The following is a 14,153-nucleotide window of genomic DNA, read 5'->3' on the forward strand; positions in this document are numbered from 1 at the left end:
ATGTGCCGTCGAGATGGGGGCATCGCTTACACCAAGTATTCCGTACAGATGTTGGGCTGACCAGACGCAGGCGCAGAGCAGATGCGGGCTTGCATTCTCAGCTTCAATAGCTTGCTTTGTTCGTTCGCTCTCGATGTTACTTTCCTGCACTTCTCCTGCCTGTCCCCCCTCCTCTCTCGACCATTGGCAAAATTAGACGAGACAACGGAGTGGAAGCTTGACTTAACAACCTGGCTTCGCTCCCGCAGCCTGTGACGGCAACCGTCGAGTCTTTCCCCTGACATGCCAATTGGAATCCATACAGACTCCATAGGGAGGCGCCTTTTTTGTCTTTCATGTCTTTCATGTCCTTCGTCTCTTCTCAACCTCGGTCGACAAGCAAATCTACGCATGGAACCCCCCGTCCGGCCTTCGGCCGTGACACATGAGATCTACTGGCAAGGGTTACCTCCTCTTCAGGTATTTGCACTCTGGAGTCTGGAGTCTCTGGGATTCTGCCAGGTTGTTGGGCAGTCTCATTCTCGCATTCAAGTCTGTCTGCGTAGTATGTCTCCTTCTCCATATTCTCGCGTCCCTCGAATCCCGCGGCCCCTTGAGCTGCCCGTGCAAACACTGACCATCCCTGGCAACAATCGTGTGGGTTGGTGCCCTATGGTCTGCAGAACCCCCGAAAGGCATGGGCAATCCGCAGCGGAAGGGAAAATCCAGGGGACCTCACCAAACCTGCCTGCCTGCTACGCAGTAACCCGCCAACTAACGCGCCTTTTGGGTTTGGGCGAGGTGGTAGTGCAGACGATCCAGCTCACCCCCGCGTCCACCTTTGGCTCCTCGTCGTTCGATCCTAAATCGGGATACAGGAGAAAAGATTTGGAAACCGAGCTGCTCATGATTATGGAGTCGTGCTTTGAGGTGGCCCTCCATGTCGCATCTCACTTTTTCATTTTTCACCGATGATGGATGATGGAGGGGGCCGAGCAAACCGGGTACCGAAAAGAATGCAGACAAGAACCAGAGCCGCAAGGCCCGCGGGCCTATCAACTCTATGCAAAGAAACGAAGATCGCCAGAACACAGCGCTCGAGATCGGCTACTCGGCAGGCTCTCTCCTCGTTCTTGTTACAGGCCTCCAGAGTCAGTCATCATTCGAGTGTGCCGCTGCCGTTGCCGTTCCGTGCGTGCCTATCCCATCCCATCTGTCCATTTCGGAGAGAGCGCAGCAGCAAATCACTCGCCAGTCGCCCTTGCTTCTTCACACTGGGGGCCGGAGCTTAAAGACAAACGATCCTGGGCGCACCTCCTCACCAGAGTCACCACAGTAGGCATGCTGCTATGCTGAGGTACGAATGGACAGGACAGGCCCTGGCGAGGTCCAGGAGAGAAAAGAAGCTTGCGGCCGACCATGTTTGAATCGAGACACCCGCTTGCTGCATTAAACAGGGTGCACCGCAGCCCACAGGGTCCAGACCATCCCTGCATCCCTGGCTGAGCCTAGATCCTGGTCCTGGCCTGCCGCCCGAAGGCAGAGGGGGGACAGCGGCCGGTCCCCCAGCACCCGCTTTTTGTGAGGGAAAGCAGAGAACAGACCAGAGGGGATCTGAGAGAGACTTAGACAAGGAGGACGAGCATGGCCCTGGGCCCTTGATGGCTGGCTGCAGTGGGCTGGCTAGGTCTCTCTCGAGAGAAGACGGAGCGAGGGCCAAAAGGTGCGAACAGAAACGCCGCCGTCTTGGGTGAGGCTAATGTCATGTTAATCCCAATGCGTAAAAGGTTGGGTTTGCTCTCCTTTCTCTCTGTCTCTCTGCTCTGGATCATACATAATAACATTACCACCTCACCCGCCCCATGCCTCTTGTCTCCTGCACAAACATACTTGCAGCTACTCACGGATACCCAGTCCCATTTCTGATCAGACCCCATCTCTCCTCACTCCGGACGAGTCGAGGCTGTCTCTTATTCTTCCTATATTACTTTCAGACCTCGCTCGCCTTGGCACGTCAAATCCCACGAACACCTACCTCTTCCGTTCTGCTCTCAGCCGTCTATCCTTCCGGTCCTCCTCGCTGCCCCCGGGTCTCACATCTTCCATTAGTCGCCCCGTCCCATCTTCTTCATTCCTCACAACTTGGGAACACACCAGAGCCCGTTACTTGTTTTGTTTCACTCGCCTGCGAGCTTTCCCGCCCTCCATTACGCTGACTTTTCTGCGCTCGGTTTCGCGCCTCGACTTGTCTCTGGTTGCCCTGCCGCTGTCACCGGATCTCTTTTCCTCTAATAAATTGGCTTGCCCAGACCTGGACATATATCCCTTCACGTCTCGGCACACCCCGCACCCATTCAAGCATCTGAATACAACACCACTGCCCTCCACCTTGAACTGCCACCTCCCCTACTGGTCATTTACAATCATCGTAAATTGCCGAACACCGCCTTGGCTTGAGAATATTGGTGGAATCGCTACAGACGCAGTAGTACTTGGAGCACACATCCAGCACAAGTCAACAGGCTAGTCGCATCAACTCAGACGACCTGCTTCGTTGGAGGAAAGGCAAAGAAAAGGAACCAGGAGGCTTTCTTTGTGGCTGGAATTACTTCGACATCGACGGACATCGTGGGAAACAGACTTACCAGTCGAGCATACCTGAACATCATCTAAACCCTCGACAAACAGGATTGAGATAAGACACGACGACAAAGACGGAATCTCTTCGCGCATCAAAACACCAACTTTTGTATACACCACAATCACCAATTACCAACCCTAATCACCAAAAGAAAATGAAGCCTTCATCACTACTCTTCGCCCTGGGCTTCACCCAGTTCGGCCTGGCTGCTCCCGTCCCATCAACCATTTCAGATATGGTCTCACACGTCAAGACCGAGGCACGTCGTCTGACGAGGGTAACACGCGTGTCTATGCACCGCACACGGCCCATCTCCGACGTCTATGACATCGAAACCGAGTTCAACAACGAGCCAGTAACACCATCCGAGGACATGCCCCCGTCAATCGTTCTCGCCGCACCGCGGCCTCTGAAAACCAGCTACCTCCAATCCCTGTCAAGGCACCCAGCACCTCACGGCAAGGACAGAGTGGTGGACGTTGTGGGTGACGGAACCCCCGAGACGATTACGCCAATGTCGCTCAAGGATGGCCTGGCGGAGTTGCTGCCTTCTGGTCGCCTGCCGTCCTGGAAGCAAATCACCCGGCCGACAATGAGGATCTTTGAGCAGCACCCCGATCTGATTGTTCTCGGCGCCGTCATTGCCCTCGTTCTCGTCCTTTTGGTGCTGGAGTTTGTCGGTACTACCTTCCAAGGGTGAGTTCACATGCGTCAAGTAGCTATCAAAGTGCAATCGACTAACAGAGAACGCAGAGTACGCCAGCACTATGACCCGCAAGGAGTGATCCGGCTAGAGGTGGACGAGAAGGCGTGCAAAACAACATCGTTCCGATGTGATTCGATGCCTTACCATGACGAGGAGGAGCAGGATGCCGAAGAACCGAGACCATGATTCTATGCAAACGGTTTAACCCAGGAAGGGAAACGAAAAAAGAAAAACGAAAACAACAACACCAACGAGTCTCAGGACTTACGGACTACTTTAATGTGATTACTAGACATTGCGATACCATCTTCTTACTAGTATTGAGCGCGGCGCTGGTTAACGGCATGAATTAAAAAACAAGAAAAACTCATAAACAATCAACCTATCTGTGCCCTTTCATCTCTGTGAACTTTGAGTGCGGCAAGTAAATGGCCAGGATAATCACAATCACATTGAATCTTCACGAGAAGATGGCGGCTCTGGATTTGAGCCGGCGTCGGCGGGTTGCAGAACACCGAAGAGGAACCAGGATCTCCAAGCTTGGATGGACTGATCTACTTAATCCGAAGTCTTGCAACCTACTACCATAACCTCAAACTATGAAGCACGGTTGAGAAATGGGTCTCGTGTATCTGTTGCGGTGAGCGAAGGAGACGTTCCATAGTACTATGCCCGCACCATGTCTGTATCTCAAATACCGCCTCGAAAGCCAGTATTCTCGGAATCGCACATGCAAGAATTGTAGTTGAAGTAGAACCTTGTCACGCAGTCAGATGAAGTGCTCCAGCCCACCTTCCCGGCGTATGATAAGGTGACTGGTGATGAGATAGCGGCTATTGCGGCCCGTCTACCTTATAGCAATGTTGCCGAAGTGCCGTGATCCGCCATCGACTACTCCCCCCACCTCCCGGGTTGAATGGTGTCTTGAAGCGGCCTTTGAAATGGGACTAATTGATACGGAAAAAAACATTAGAATACTTCGTAAATATGTTCCTGTTCTTGCGGTGGTGGCTGGCGAACCCGGGATTTAAGTTCCGCCCTCGGTAATGCGGCTCAAAGACTGCAACGTGATAACACTCCGAGGTGCGAACTATCAGAGCCGTCGATGGAGGTTGAAGCGCGTTTGTGATGCCCCTGGCCCACACACGTGTCTCTCTTGGATTCTTTCTCTTTTAGTGAGTTCATTTAAAAGGATTCGGTAGAGGTAGAGGGCAGCGAAATACCTACAGGTGCTGTGTCCGTCCAAGGCGTGAAGCGTAAACCATCATCACGACACCCCTCATGCGGCCATATCAAACAGCTCCCCAATCTCTGCCCCAGCCACCACTTCCCTCCCAATTTTTTATGAAAAGCAAGATTTCGGGTTTCTTCCAGATTCCTTCGCAAGGCAATTAACAATCGGTCTTGCTTTAGTTATTGTTTTGGTCACCCGCCAAACGCAAGAATCCCCCACAATCTCACGATATGAGGCCCTACCCTTCACTTGACTACCACATACGACCATACCCATTGGAAAACTCGGGATCCCGTCCGCTCTCCCATAGATAAGCCAATGAGGGCCGGATTAGTAGTTGGGTCGGTGACGACCAGCGAATACCTGGTGTTGTATGTTTTTGGATTCTTTTTGGGTGAAGGTATCGTCGTTTTGTTGTGGTTGGTGACGATGGGTGGAGTAGGATACGGCTGGGTGCTTTTTGGTGGGTGAGGGGTGAATGAGAGGGGTCTTGGGGTAAGTAGTGAAGGGGAATCATGCAGTGAGTAGCAAGTTCAGATAATCATTCGACGTATCCGCTTGCAGTTGCGCCATGTTGTGGTCCTACTCAGGGGAGAGGGCCGGCGGGTTTGACTGTGAGGTGAAGAAGACAGCAGTCTAGTAAACGGGAAACCACCTATGTGTTGGTATTTACTTGCTTGGTACATCAGAGAGATGAACCAGACAACATCTGCGAGACCGAGTCTCGAGAGAAGATGGGGCTACCGACATACGTTGAGCCCTACCTACAACATAACTGCTTGGAATCGTAGAAGAGCGGATATCTTTGGCTCTGACTTTGACAATGTCGGTCTCATACTTGACCCAGGCATGAAACGAAACTCAATGCTAAGCTCATCGGATATTCTCTTGACACTGTAGGACCTGAACAGGATGGACGACAGTCATTGACCTCACACGAGACTTATGGCTTGCACTTAAAACTTCAATTTTCTCATATCTAATATGGAAATGACGGAACTACCGAGGACGAGCCCGTATTCTCTGGCGCGACGTTCCTCTCATACTTCCCCATATCTCAACTTAACCACCCCGCCCATGCCTTACTAGTGGTAAAACAACGCGAAAGGATACGATCCATCGTTGAGCACGCCCGAGGCAGGCGATATGGAATTTCCTTTCTCCCACAGTTCCTGTTCATATCTTCTCCAAGCCTCGTTTTCCTCCGCAATTCTCTTCTTTCTGGCCTCTGCCTCCAACATGGCCTGGTATTGCCCGATGGCGCCGTAGGTGCCGAGGGAGGCGAGGGTCGTCAGGCCGGCGACTTTCCACATTACGGGGATGGTGTTTAATTTCTTTGCCATCTTGAGGGTTCCGTTATAGCCGCTGGAAATCTTGCTCTTGAGGATGGACATCTTTATGGGAGATGCGGGGATGATTGCGCTCTGCATCGGCTCCGTGCTGGTGGCTTTGTTGACGCTTGACTTGGGAGCCTTGACTCTTCTCATGGGAAAATTATTATCAAGGAGCCCAGATCTGACGGTTTCTTTTCCGCTCGCCCGACGAGGCCATGTGAAGGCGCTTGGCTTTGGTTCAATGAGCGTCTTGCGTTCCTCGAGGGCTCCCCTTACGGAGCAGCGGTACTCGGAGGGGGTAAGTCTCTTGGTCAGAGCTGCGGTGGTTGAGAGGAGACATGACTGCTGATTACCGAGTCTGGTAGCTGGGGTGATCGCAGCCTTGAATGGGGGCATAGCGAGTCGCTGGATGGCGAGGTTGATTTTGGATGCCATGTTGTGAGTTATGGGTGGTGAGATTTTCCCTGCGTTTGGTATTTCTTTTTCGTTTTGTAATTTGGGATTGGTTTAAAGTGAGATCAAATGAATAGGAATCTGGGATGGGTTCAGAAAACTTGGCTTGACTTATATTTACGTCTGGAGTATCGGAGAAAGGTCGAGTAACTAGAGTTTTATATGTGGTCGGTAAGGAACGTCCGTGGTAGAACAGTGTCAAGCTTTGAAGACGTTGTGGCTCCATTTGCTAGTCTGATGAATGGCGTCGAGGCTTGTGACTCTTAGGAAGAGAATGTAAGATACTCCTTCCCGCAGATATCAATTCATTACACATACAGGTTGTCGGACGTGTCTTTCGTTGCGGACTTCGCCTGGATGCGGACACCATGCTTAAAGCCTTAGGTGTGAAGGAGACAGCATGCAACAATGCCGTGATAGCCTACTATGGAGTATATACAATACATATGATAAATTTACTAGCTTCTTTCTGTTCTGCTCGAAGTACAGAGACGAATGGTATCCCAATGGTCACTAGCCTTTAGGAGGGTTGTTGACGAGTCTCGATCCATCAAGGTGTTACGTGAAGACGCAGCGGTCATCGTGGTATAGTACGGAAGACTATCTCCCTAGTATTCTGTGGTCATTAGTACAGTGCAGTGAGGCTCATCAGGCTTTGCGGCTTCAACTCAATACCTGGTTTGACGCAACTTATCGTGTCTCATCTGCCTCTTTATTCTGCTGTGACGTTCATCCGTGAGGCATTTGTTATGAGAGCTCAGGTTGCAGTGTACCTTGTCCCAACCAACAGCTGTAAGTCCCAGCATCAGTAGGCTGCAGATCTGAACCCTGGTCCAACCAACCCCTCCTTTGCATCTTCGTTGGTGTGCAAAACTCAGAAGTGCCATATTCTTGGCTTCGTCATATTTCGGAAGACGCAACTACTTTCGCCCATGATGCAACTCTAATGAGGCAATTGATAGCCGCGTGTAGTTACTCGCGATGCGCCATCAGAGAGTGTGATTATCGGCGGGAAGCATGATGTTCGATGGCTTCACGTACAACTATTGGATGGAAGACTCATGTTATGATGCAGCTAAGCGCTGCGACCTGCATGTATGGATGCCTCATGACCCCTTTTCTAACCGCAGTCTTCCCAGGCTTTTGGCGAATCCCCGGGCTATCACATACCTCGGACTCTTCTCATGTCACGCCTATCTTTCGCCTCAATTCTTCAATACTTGTGGTATACTATGAAACCACGATCACTATCGTAACCTATATTTTGGGTTACTTCCGCCAAAGTTTCAAATACTAGATGCGCCAATCGACACAGAGCTCATCACAACTCTGGGCAGACCTTTCGATCCCGAGTCACTAGTGGGCCAGTTGGGGTGTCTGAACAGCAGTGTTTCATACACCCATGATGGCAGAAACCAAGTCCTCCGAGGGCACAAAGTCCAGCTGCGTTTCTGCCTTGATCTCTTGTTTCAATCTCGGATCGAAGAAGAAGCCTTCCGCCTCACCAGGACCGACGCCAAAGCCAGCCGTTCCATATGAACCAAAACCACAGTCGCCGACCAAGTCTGCCGGTGATTCCGTTTCGAACGACAAGGCCGAGTCCATCTCATCCAAACACGCGGGAACCGGAAACACAGACGCCGACAGCAAACACAGTCGAGAGTCTACCGAAGCACATGTTGAGGCGCCCTCCTCAGACGCTCAGCTCGTCAAGTATCAACCTATCATCGTTACAGAAAGCGCGCCAGTCGACCTATGGCATGAGGCGCTCAACAAGACTCATCAAGACACCAAGTCTTGGATGGGAAAGTTCGGCATCGACCGCTCGAGTACCATCCAAGTCCAAGAATTGACGACACTGGTCAGGCAAAGCGAAGAAATATACCAGGATGCCAGTTCAGGACTGAAAATTGGGGAACGGAACATCTTGTGGAGAGATTACGCGAATCGAGTCGTCGCTTGGGTGACCATGATCGGAGACGTTGCCATAGCATTCGCCCCTGCGCCGGTTTCACCGGTATGGTCGGCCCTCAGAGTGCTCCTGAAGGTGATATTATCCATACAGATTAAATGATTATCGAGTTTTGCTGACTAGCAAAGGCCGAGACAAGCCGAGTCGAACAACTTACCGCTATTTTTGGTGCCGCCGACCGTATTCTCGGTATTGTCAGACGGGGTCAGATATACGAATCTGTGTACGGCCTTGCTAGCGCGAATTTGACAGAACCCTCGAAGATTCTCCTGAGAGACTCTCTCATTGAGCTCTATAGACGCTCGCTGGATTCACTAGCATCGACGTCGAATCGGCTCGACGGACAAGTATCCTGGGCAACGCAGTTCCTCGCGGCTCTCACCGACTCGAGTCGTGCGGAACCATTCTTGTCAGATCTTACGGATGCGGAGAATGACGTCTCAAGATGCGCAGAGGCTTGCGTTTGTGAGGCAACAGAGAGGAATCTTCAGTTATTGCAAAGTCTACATAGTCCCCTGAGGCGCATCGATGATAGAGTTACGCAACTTCTGAACAACTTCCAGGAAATGAAGAGGCAGGAGAGAGAGCATGCCATGGATCACATTAGCAATGTGAAAGTCGACTACATCCATGTTGCAAAGAAAGAAATGAGAACGGAGGGAACCTGCGAGTGGCTCGTACAACATCCGAGATTTCTTGCGTGGGAAGAGCCCAGCTTCTCATCAATCCTATGGCTCAACGGTCAAGGTAAGCCATTCATGCGCCTTCATCGTAAACAACTGCTGATGAGTCGGAAAACAGTGGGAGCTGGCAAGACCTTTCTCACTTCTAAGGTGGTTGATCGCTACCGGTCTCGTCCTGGAGATGCTTTAGGGTCGCCAGAGAATGATGAGGGCTTTGCTCACTTTTACTGTGATCGCGGAGTGGCCGGCCGCAGAGACGTTAAATCAATCCTCAGCAGCTACATGGTGCAGCTCTCGACGGTATCACGTCACCGCAACAGATGGCATACAAAGCTTCTGATGTTCTGCAGGGACGTTGCCGCATCTCGACGTAGCCTGGAAATCTCTGAATGCAAACGGTTTGTACGCGACATGGTCAACGCGTATCCGCGCTCTATCCTGGTACTGGACGGATTGGACGAGTGTGAGGAGAACTCAAGATCACAGATTGTGCGCTTCTTCCGAGATTTAGTCAAAGAATCCGACAGGCCCGTTAAGATCTTCATATCCAGCCGCCCAGAAGCGGATATACTTGAATTGATGGGCACATCGACTTGCATCCAAATCAGTACCGCAGACAACGAAAAGGATATTGAGAAATACATTGACTCCAGGCTCAGCCAGGTCAGTCTTCGACCCGTTTAGAAAAAGCCGACTGTGCAATCTTTAGTGAGGAAGACTTTGCTTGAGAAACATGGTGGAATGTAAGTCACTCTTCTACGAAATACGGCTGCAAACATCAGATAGAGTCAGTCATTGAAATTGACTGTTTGACCAGGTTCAAATGGGTTCAGCTGCAATGGGATCAGTTGGAGCCATTGAATACAGAGACCGATGTGAAGGAGCGACTCATGCAACTTCCAGAGGGTCTGTCAGCCTCTTACGAAGAGATCTGTTCTCGGCAAAGCGAGTATGCCATGGAGGTCCTCATGAGAGTCGCAATGTGGGTCAAATGGGCCCAGCCACCGCTGAAGACATGGCCTCTACTTCATGCAGTGCGCCTGTCTTTATGTGGCTGTGAGCCCCGTGGCACGCTTCATGTTGATAATGAAAGGCTATCAGGGCACGACTTAGACGAAATATGCCGTCATCTAATCACCTTTGGAGAACATTCCACAGGGAATTGGTGTTGGAACTTTCCACATGCCTCAATTGGGGAATTCTTCGACAATAAGCTTAATGCCTGGAACCCCGAAGCCGCTCAAGACCTTGCACCATTGCTGCTTCTACACGCGGCTCTCAAATACGAGGCTATGGAATTGCTTTACGCTTGTCAAGAACATCAAGTAAAGGACTGGGCCAGGTACACGTTTACCGCATATGCTCATCGATATTGGCTAGAGTATGTCCGGTCTACATACAAAGCACGCCCAAAAACAAAAGAACTCTCGGCTTATTTGGGCTATTGTCTGGGCCTTGGCAATGCTCCCGATCCCTCTTGCTTTCAGTACCAAACTTTAGTGGATGAGGAAGGGATTAGCCGGAGATCATTGTTGATGGTTGGCCACACAGACCTGGACCCAAGGCTGAATCCTATCTTTGCAGTCTGCGTTTTAGGCTCTATCGACTTACTAGAGCAGCTGCACCGACTAGGAGCTGATCTCAACCAAACAGACACAATAGGAGACTCCTTACTATCACATGCTGCTACGCATGGACACGCTGAGCTTTGTTCGTTTCTCATTGACCATGGAGTGGACGTCAACAAGCGGAATCATACTTCGGGCTTTTCTGCATTAGATTACGCGTGCCAACGTCGACAAATCTCCGTCGTCAAGACGCTTCTTTCGAGAGGAGCAGATACGAACTCCACGAGCGGCCATACACCTCTATGCTATGCTGCTCATGGTGAGCTTGACATCGTTTCAACATTGTTGGACTCGAAAGCGGACCCAAACGTCATGTGTCTTCACGGCCGGGACCACATGTACTACGGCGCAGATGAGGTATTCTATTTGCTTGTGGAACACGACGGGCCCCGCCACTGCATCGAATCTGCGTTCATTAGAGACGCCGATGTGATTTTCAGATTGCTTTTGAAGCATGGAGCTGACTTATCACTATTGAGTGCGAATGGCACAAACGCCCTGCATATAGCGGCTTATCGAGGTGCCGTCAAGTGCAGCCGGATTCTCATTGAAGAGCTCGGGTATGATGTGAATAGCTCGCTGGGAGGAGACTTTGGTAGCACTCTTGGAGCTGCCGTGGTTGGCGGATCGAGATCGATGATTAAATTTCTGTTCGAAGAAGCCATGGTAGATCCGACGGCTCTCACTTCCAACCCCCCGAGGCCTGGAATGGCAAGACTTTCCGACCATGAGCACGAGGTTGCACTTCTGATGATCCTGTTTGAGCGAGCGTGGGTGTCTGAGTATCTGCTGAAACATAATTATTGGACGGAAGAGGACCTTCTCAGAGTTGGATACCTTCCTGAGCACCTTCGGGGGGAGCAATTGATTTGTGGTACTCTTTACGGCCCTAATGTCAGCAACCCTCGTCCCGGACCTGGGGCCAAAGAAGTCGCAGACCACTCGAAAATTCAGCGAGATATGGCATTGTCGAATTGGAAGGAGGCCTCAGTTGAATGGGCAATAGAGAATGCGTGGCGTTTACCAACTCGGAAGGTCCGCTGCGTCAATGACGTTGCTGGGCCGGGACAGTAAAAGTCTCGATTGGGCAACTCGAACAGCGTCACTAAACTCAAATCTCAGTGGTCTCATTCACGGAACATTCTGTCGTCTTATTTGGTGACTCGAGCTATTGGTAGATATATATACACACTCTACTCGAAAGCGAGTCACAATCGCTTGTAGCTCTAGGGAATTGATGGAAAATGAAGTAGCCTTAAGTGCTGGTTCCTTTTCGCGGCGGGCCATGACCGCTTGTGACCATGCATAGGTACTCTGTACTCTACCTTACACACCCGAACTTCCACAAACGACGCACGTCGTCTGGAATTTTTTGAGATGGTGCCGCGCTCAAGCTCACGCATGCGAGATGCATCCTCCCATCCGAACGGTGAGACGGCATCTTGACAGCCATGCGGTGCGCGGTGCGCGATATGCGGGGTACGGGATTACATCACATGTGAAATGGCGGGGTAATCAATACAGACAGCATCACCCTCTCATTCTGTGCAAACCACGCGATTTTGTAAATGTTTTTGTTTTACGATTTCAATTCTACAAACACGGATCGCTCAAGACCGCATTGTTTCCCTTTTTCACAGGTAACAGGATATCGTTACGCAAGGTAGGTAGTTTTACACAAGGCGTTGGAGGGGGAGGTTTTGGTGGGTTTCGGGGTTAGCTCTCCACTTTATATCAACACGTAACAACAACGGCAACATCATTCAACACAACCGATCTCCAGTGCGCCGCTTCTACTGCTTGTAAGCGCTGGGGCCGATCATGAGCTCGGGGCGGACGAGCTTGTCAAAGTCCTCCTCGGAGAGGGCGTTGAGCTCGAGGGCGGACTCCTTGAGGGTGAGGCCCTTCTTGTGGGCGTTCTTGGCGACCTTGGAGGCCATGTCGTAGCCGATCTTGGGGTTGAGGGTGGTGACCAGCATGAGGCTGTGACAGTGTTAGCAATAAGACGTATAATTTTGCAGATAATATTGGTGACTTACGACTCCTTCATGATGCTGGCAATCTTCTCCTCGTTGGCCTGGAGGCCGACGACGAGGTTCTTCTCAAAAGAGCGCATGCCGTCGGAGAGGATGCGGACGCTGTGGAGAAGGTTGCGGATGACCAGGGGCTTGTAGACGTTGAGCTCGAACTGGCCGTTCATACCGCCGATGGTGGTGGCGACGTGGTTACCCATGACCTGGGCGCAGACCATGGTGAGGGCCTCGCACTGGGTAGGGTTGACCTTGCCGGGCATGATGGAGCTGCCGGGCTCGTTCTCGGGGAGGTTGAGCTCACCAAGACCGCAGCGGGGACCACTGCCGAGGTAGCGGATGTCCTGGGCGATCTTGGAGAGGGAGGCGGCGAGGGTGTTGAGGGAGCCGTGGGCCTGGACGATGGCGTCGTGGGCGGCAAGGGCCTCGAACTTGTTGGGGGCGGTCTCGAACTTGGTGCCGGTCATCTTGGAGACCTCCTCGGCGATGCCCTCAGCGAAGCCCTGGAAGGTGTTGATACCGGTGCCGACAGCGGTACCACCCTGAGCGAGCTGGCGCAGGTCGGGAAGGGAGGACTCGACTCTCTTGATGCTCTGGCTAAGCTGGGCGACGTATCCGGAGAACTCCTGGCCGAGGGTCAGGGGAGTAGCATCCTGCAAGTGGGTGCGGCCAATTTTGATAATCTGCTTGGCGTCGAACTCGTCAACCTTCTTCTGGAGCGCATCGCGGAGGCTCTTGAGGGAGGGGAGGAGCTCCTGCTCGATCTCGAGGACGGCGGCGATGTGCATGACGGTGGGGAAGGTGTCGTTGGAAGAGGCGGAGCGGTTGACGTGGTCGTTGGGGTGGACGGGCTTCTTGCTGCCCTTGACACCGCCGAGAATCTCGATGGCGCGGTTAGAGATGACCTCGTTGGCGTTCATGTTGGACTGGGTGCCGGAGCCGGTCTGCCAGACGACGAGGGGGAAGTGGTCGAGGAGCTTGCCCTCGGCGACCTCAGCAGCGGCCTGCTGGATGGCCTTGCCAACCTTCTCGTCGAGGCCGTAGCGCATGTTGACGGTGGCGGCGGCGCCCTTGAGGATACCAAAGGCCTTCACGATCGGGGGCGGCATGCGGTCCTGGGGCTGGTTGATCTTGAAGTTCTCGAGGGAACGCTCAGTCTGAGCACCCCAGTACTTGTCCGCGGGGACCTGGATCTCGCCAAAGGCGTCGCTCTCGGTACGGGTTTCGGCCATTCTGGGAGCAGTGGTGTGAATGCTTCTCTGGAGGGAGAAAGGGCTGGTAAGGTTTGTTGATCTGGAGTTCGTCGCGGGGTAAAGAGCTGCGGGGGAAGAGGAGGTGTATCGGGTCGAGCATGTGGAGAGGCTCTTTGCGCATGTCCTCGGCATAACGGTAAGCCGTGTGTTTGCCAGGCCGGAAGCGGCGCGACGAGCTGGTGCCGATCGAAGCATGGCGGGCGGTTTTTTTTTTTTTCCTGTTGGTGGTTGGAGAAAGGG

The 14,153-nt window shown here is 52.2% G+C and overlaps 5 protein-coding genes across 5 annotated transcripts; 3 read left to right on the plus strand and 2 right to left on the minus strand.

The window, feature by feature from the left end:
* Nucleotides 1-950: 950 nt before the first annotated feature.
* Nucleotides 951-1,271, plus strand: CCOS01_01335 (uncharacterized protein; the record flags this gene model as incomplete). The annotated part of the gene is made up of 1 exon (XM_060449531.1): nt 951-1,271. One exon carries the CDS (start codon nt 951-953, stop codon nt 1,269-1,271), a length of 321 nt encoding a protein of 106 aa, XP_060320969.1.
* Nucleotides 1,272-2,774: 1,503 nt separating this feature from the next.
* CCOS01_01336 (uncharacterized protein) lies at nt 2,775-3,512 on the plus strand (the record flags this gene model as incomplete). Its single annotated transcript, XM_060449532.1, has 2 exons — nt 2,775-3,316; nt 3,374-3,512. The coding sequence occupies 2 exons, from the start codon at nt 2,775-2,777 to the stop codon at nt 3,510-3,512; spliced, it is 681 nt and encodes a 226-aa protein (XP_060320970.1).
* Nucleotides 3,513-5,645: 2,133 nt separating this feature from the next.
* On the minus strand, nt 5,646-6,329 carry CCOS01_01337 (uncharacterized protein; the record flags this gene model as incomplete). Its single annotated transcript, XM_060449533.1, has 1 exon — nt 5,646-6,329. The coding sequence occupies one exon, from the start codon at nt 6,327-6,329 to the stop codon at nt 5,646-5,648; it is 684 nt and encodes a 227-aa protein (XP_060320971.1).
* Nucleotides 6,330-7,749: 1,420 nt separating this feature from the next.
* On the plus strand, nt 7,750-11,704 carry CCOS01_01338 (uncharacterized protein; the record flags this gene model as incomplete). The annotated part of the gene is made up of 6 exons (XM_060449534.1): nt 7,750-8,364; nt 8,448-9,066; nt 9,121-9,665; nt 9,836-10,036; nt 10,665-10,716; nt 10,782-11,704. 6 exons carry the CDS (start codon nt 7,750-7,752, stop codon nt 11,702-11,704), a joined length of 2,955 nt encoding a protein of 984 aa, XP_060320972.1.
* Nucleotides 11,705-12,423: 719 nt separating this feature from the next.
* CCOS01_01339 (fumarate hydratase) lies at nt 12,424-14,108 on the minus strand (the record flags this gene model as incomplete). The annotated part of the gene is made up of 2 exons (XM_060449535.1): nt 12,424-12,613; nt 12,670-14,108. The coding sequence occupies 2 exons, from the start codon at nt 14,106-14,108 to the stop codon at nt 12,424-12,426; spliced, it is 1,629 nt and encodes a 542-aa protein (XP_060320973.1).
* Nucleotides 14,109-14,153: the final 45 nt, after the last annotated feature.

This window comes from Colletotrichum costaricense (genome assembly GCF_030867565.1).
Source record: "Colletotrichum costaricense strain IMI 309622 chromosome Unknown Scaffold_1.1, whole genome shotgun sequence".
In the NCBI taxonomy this organism is placed as follows: Eukaryota; Fungi; Ascomycota; class Sordariomycetes; order Glomerellales; family Glomerellaceae; genus Colletotrichum; species Colletotrichum costaricense.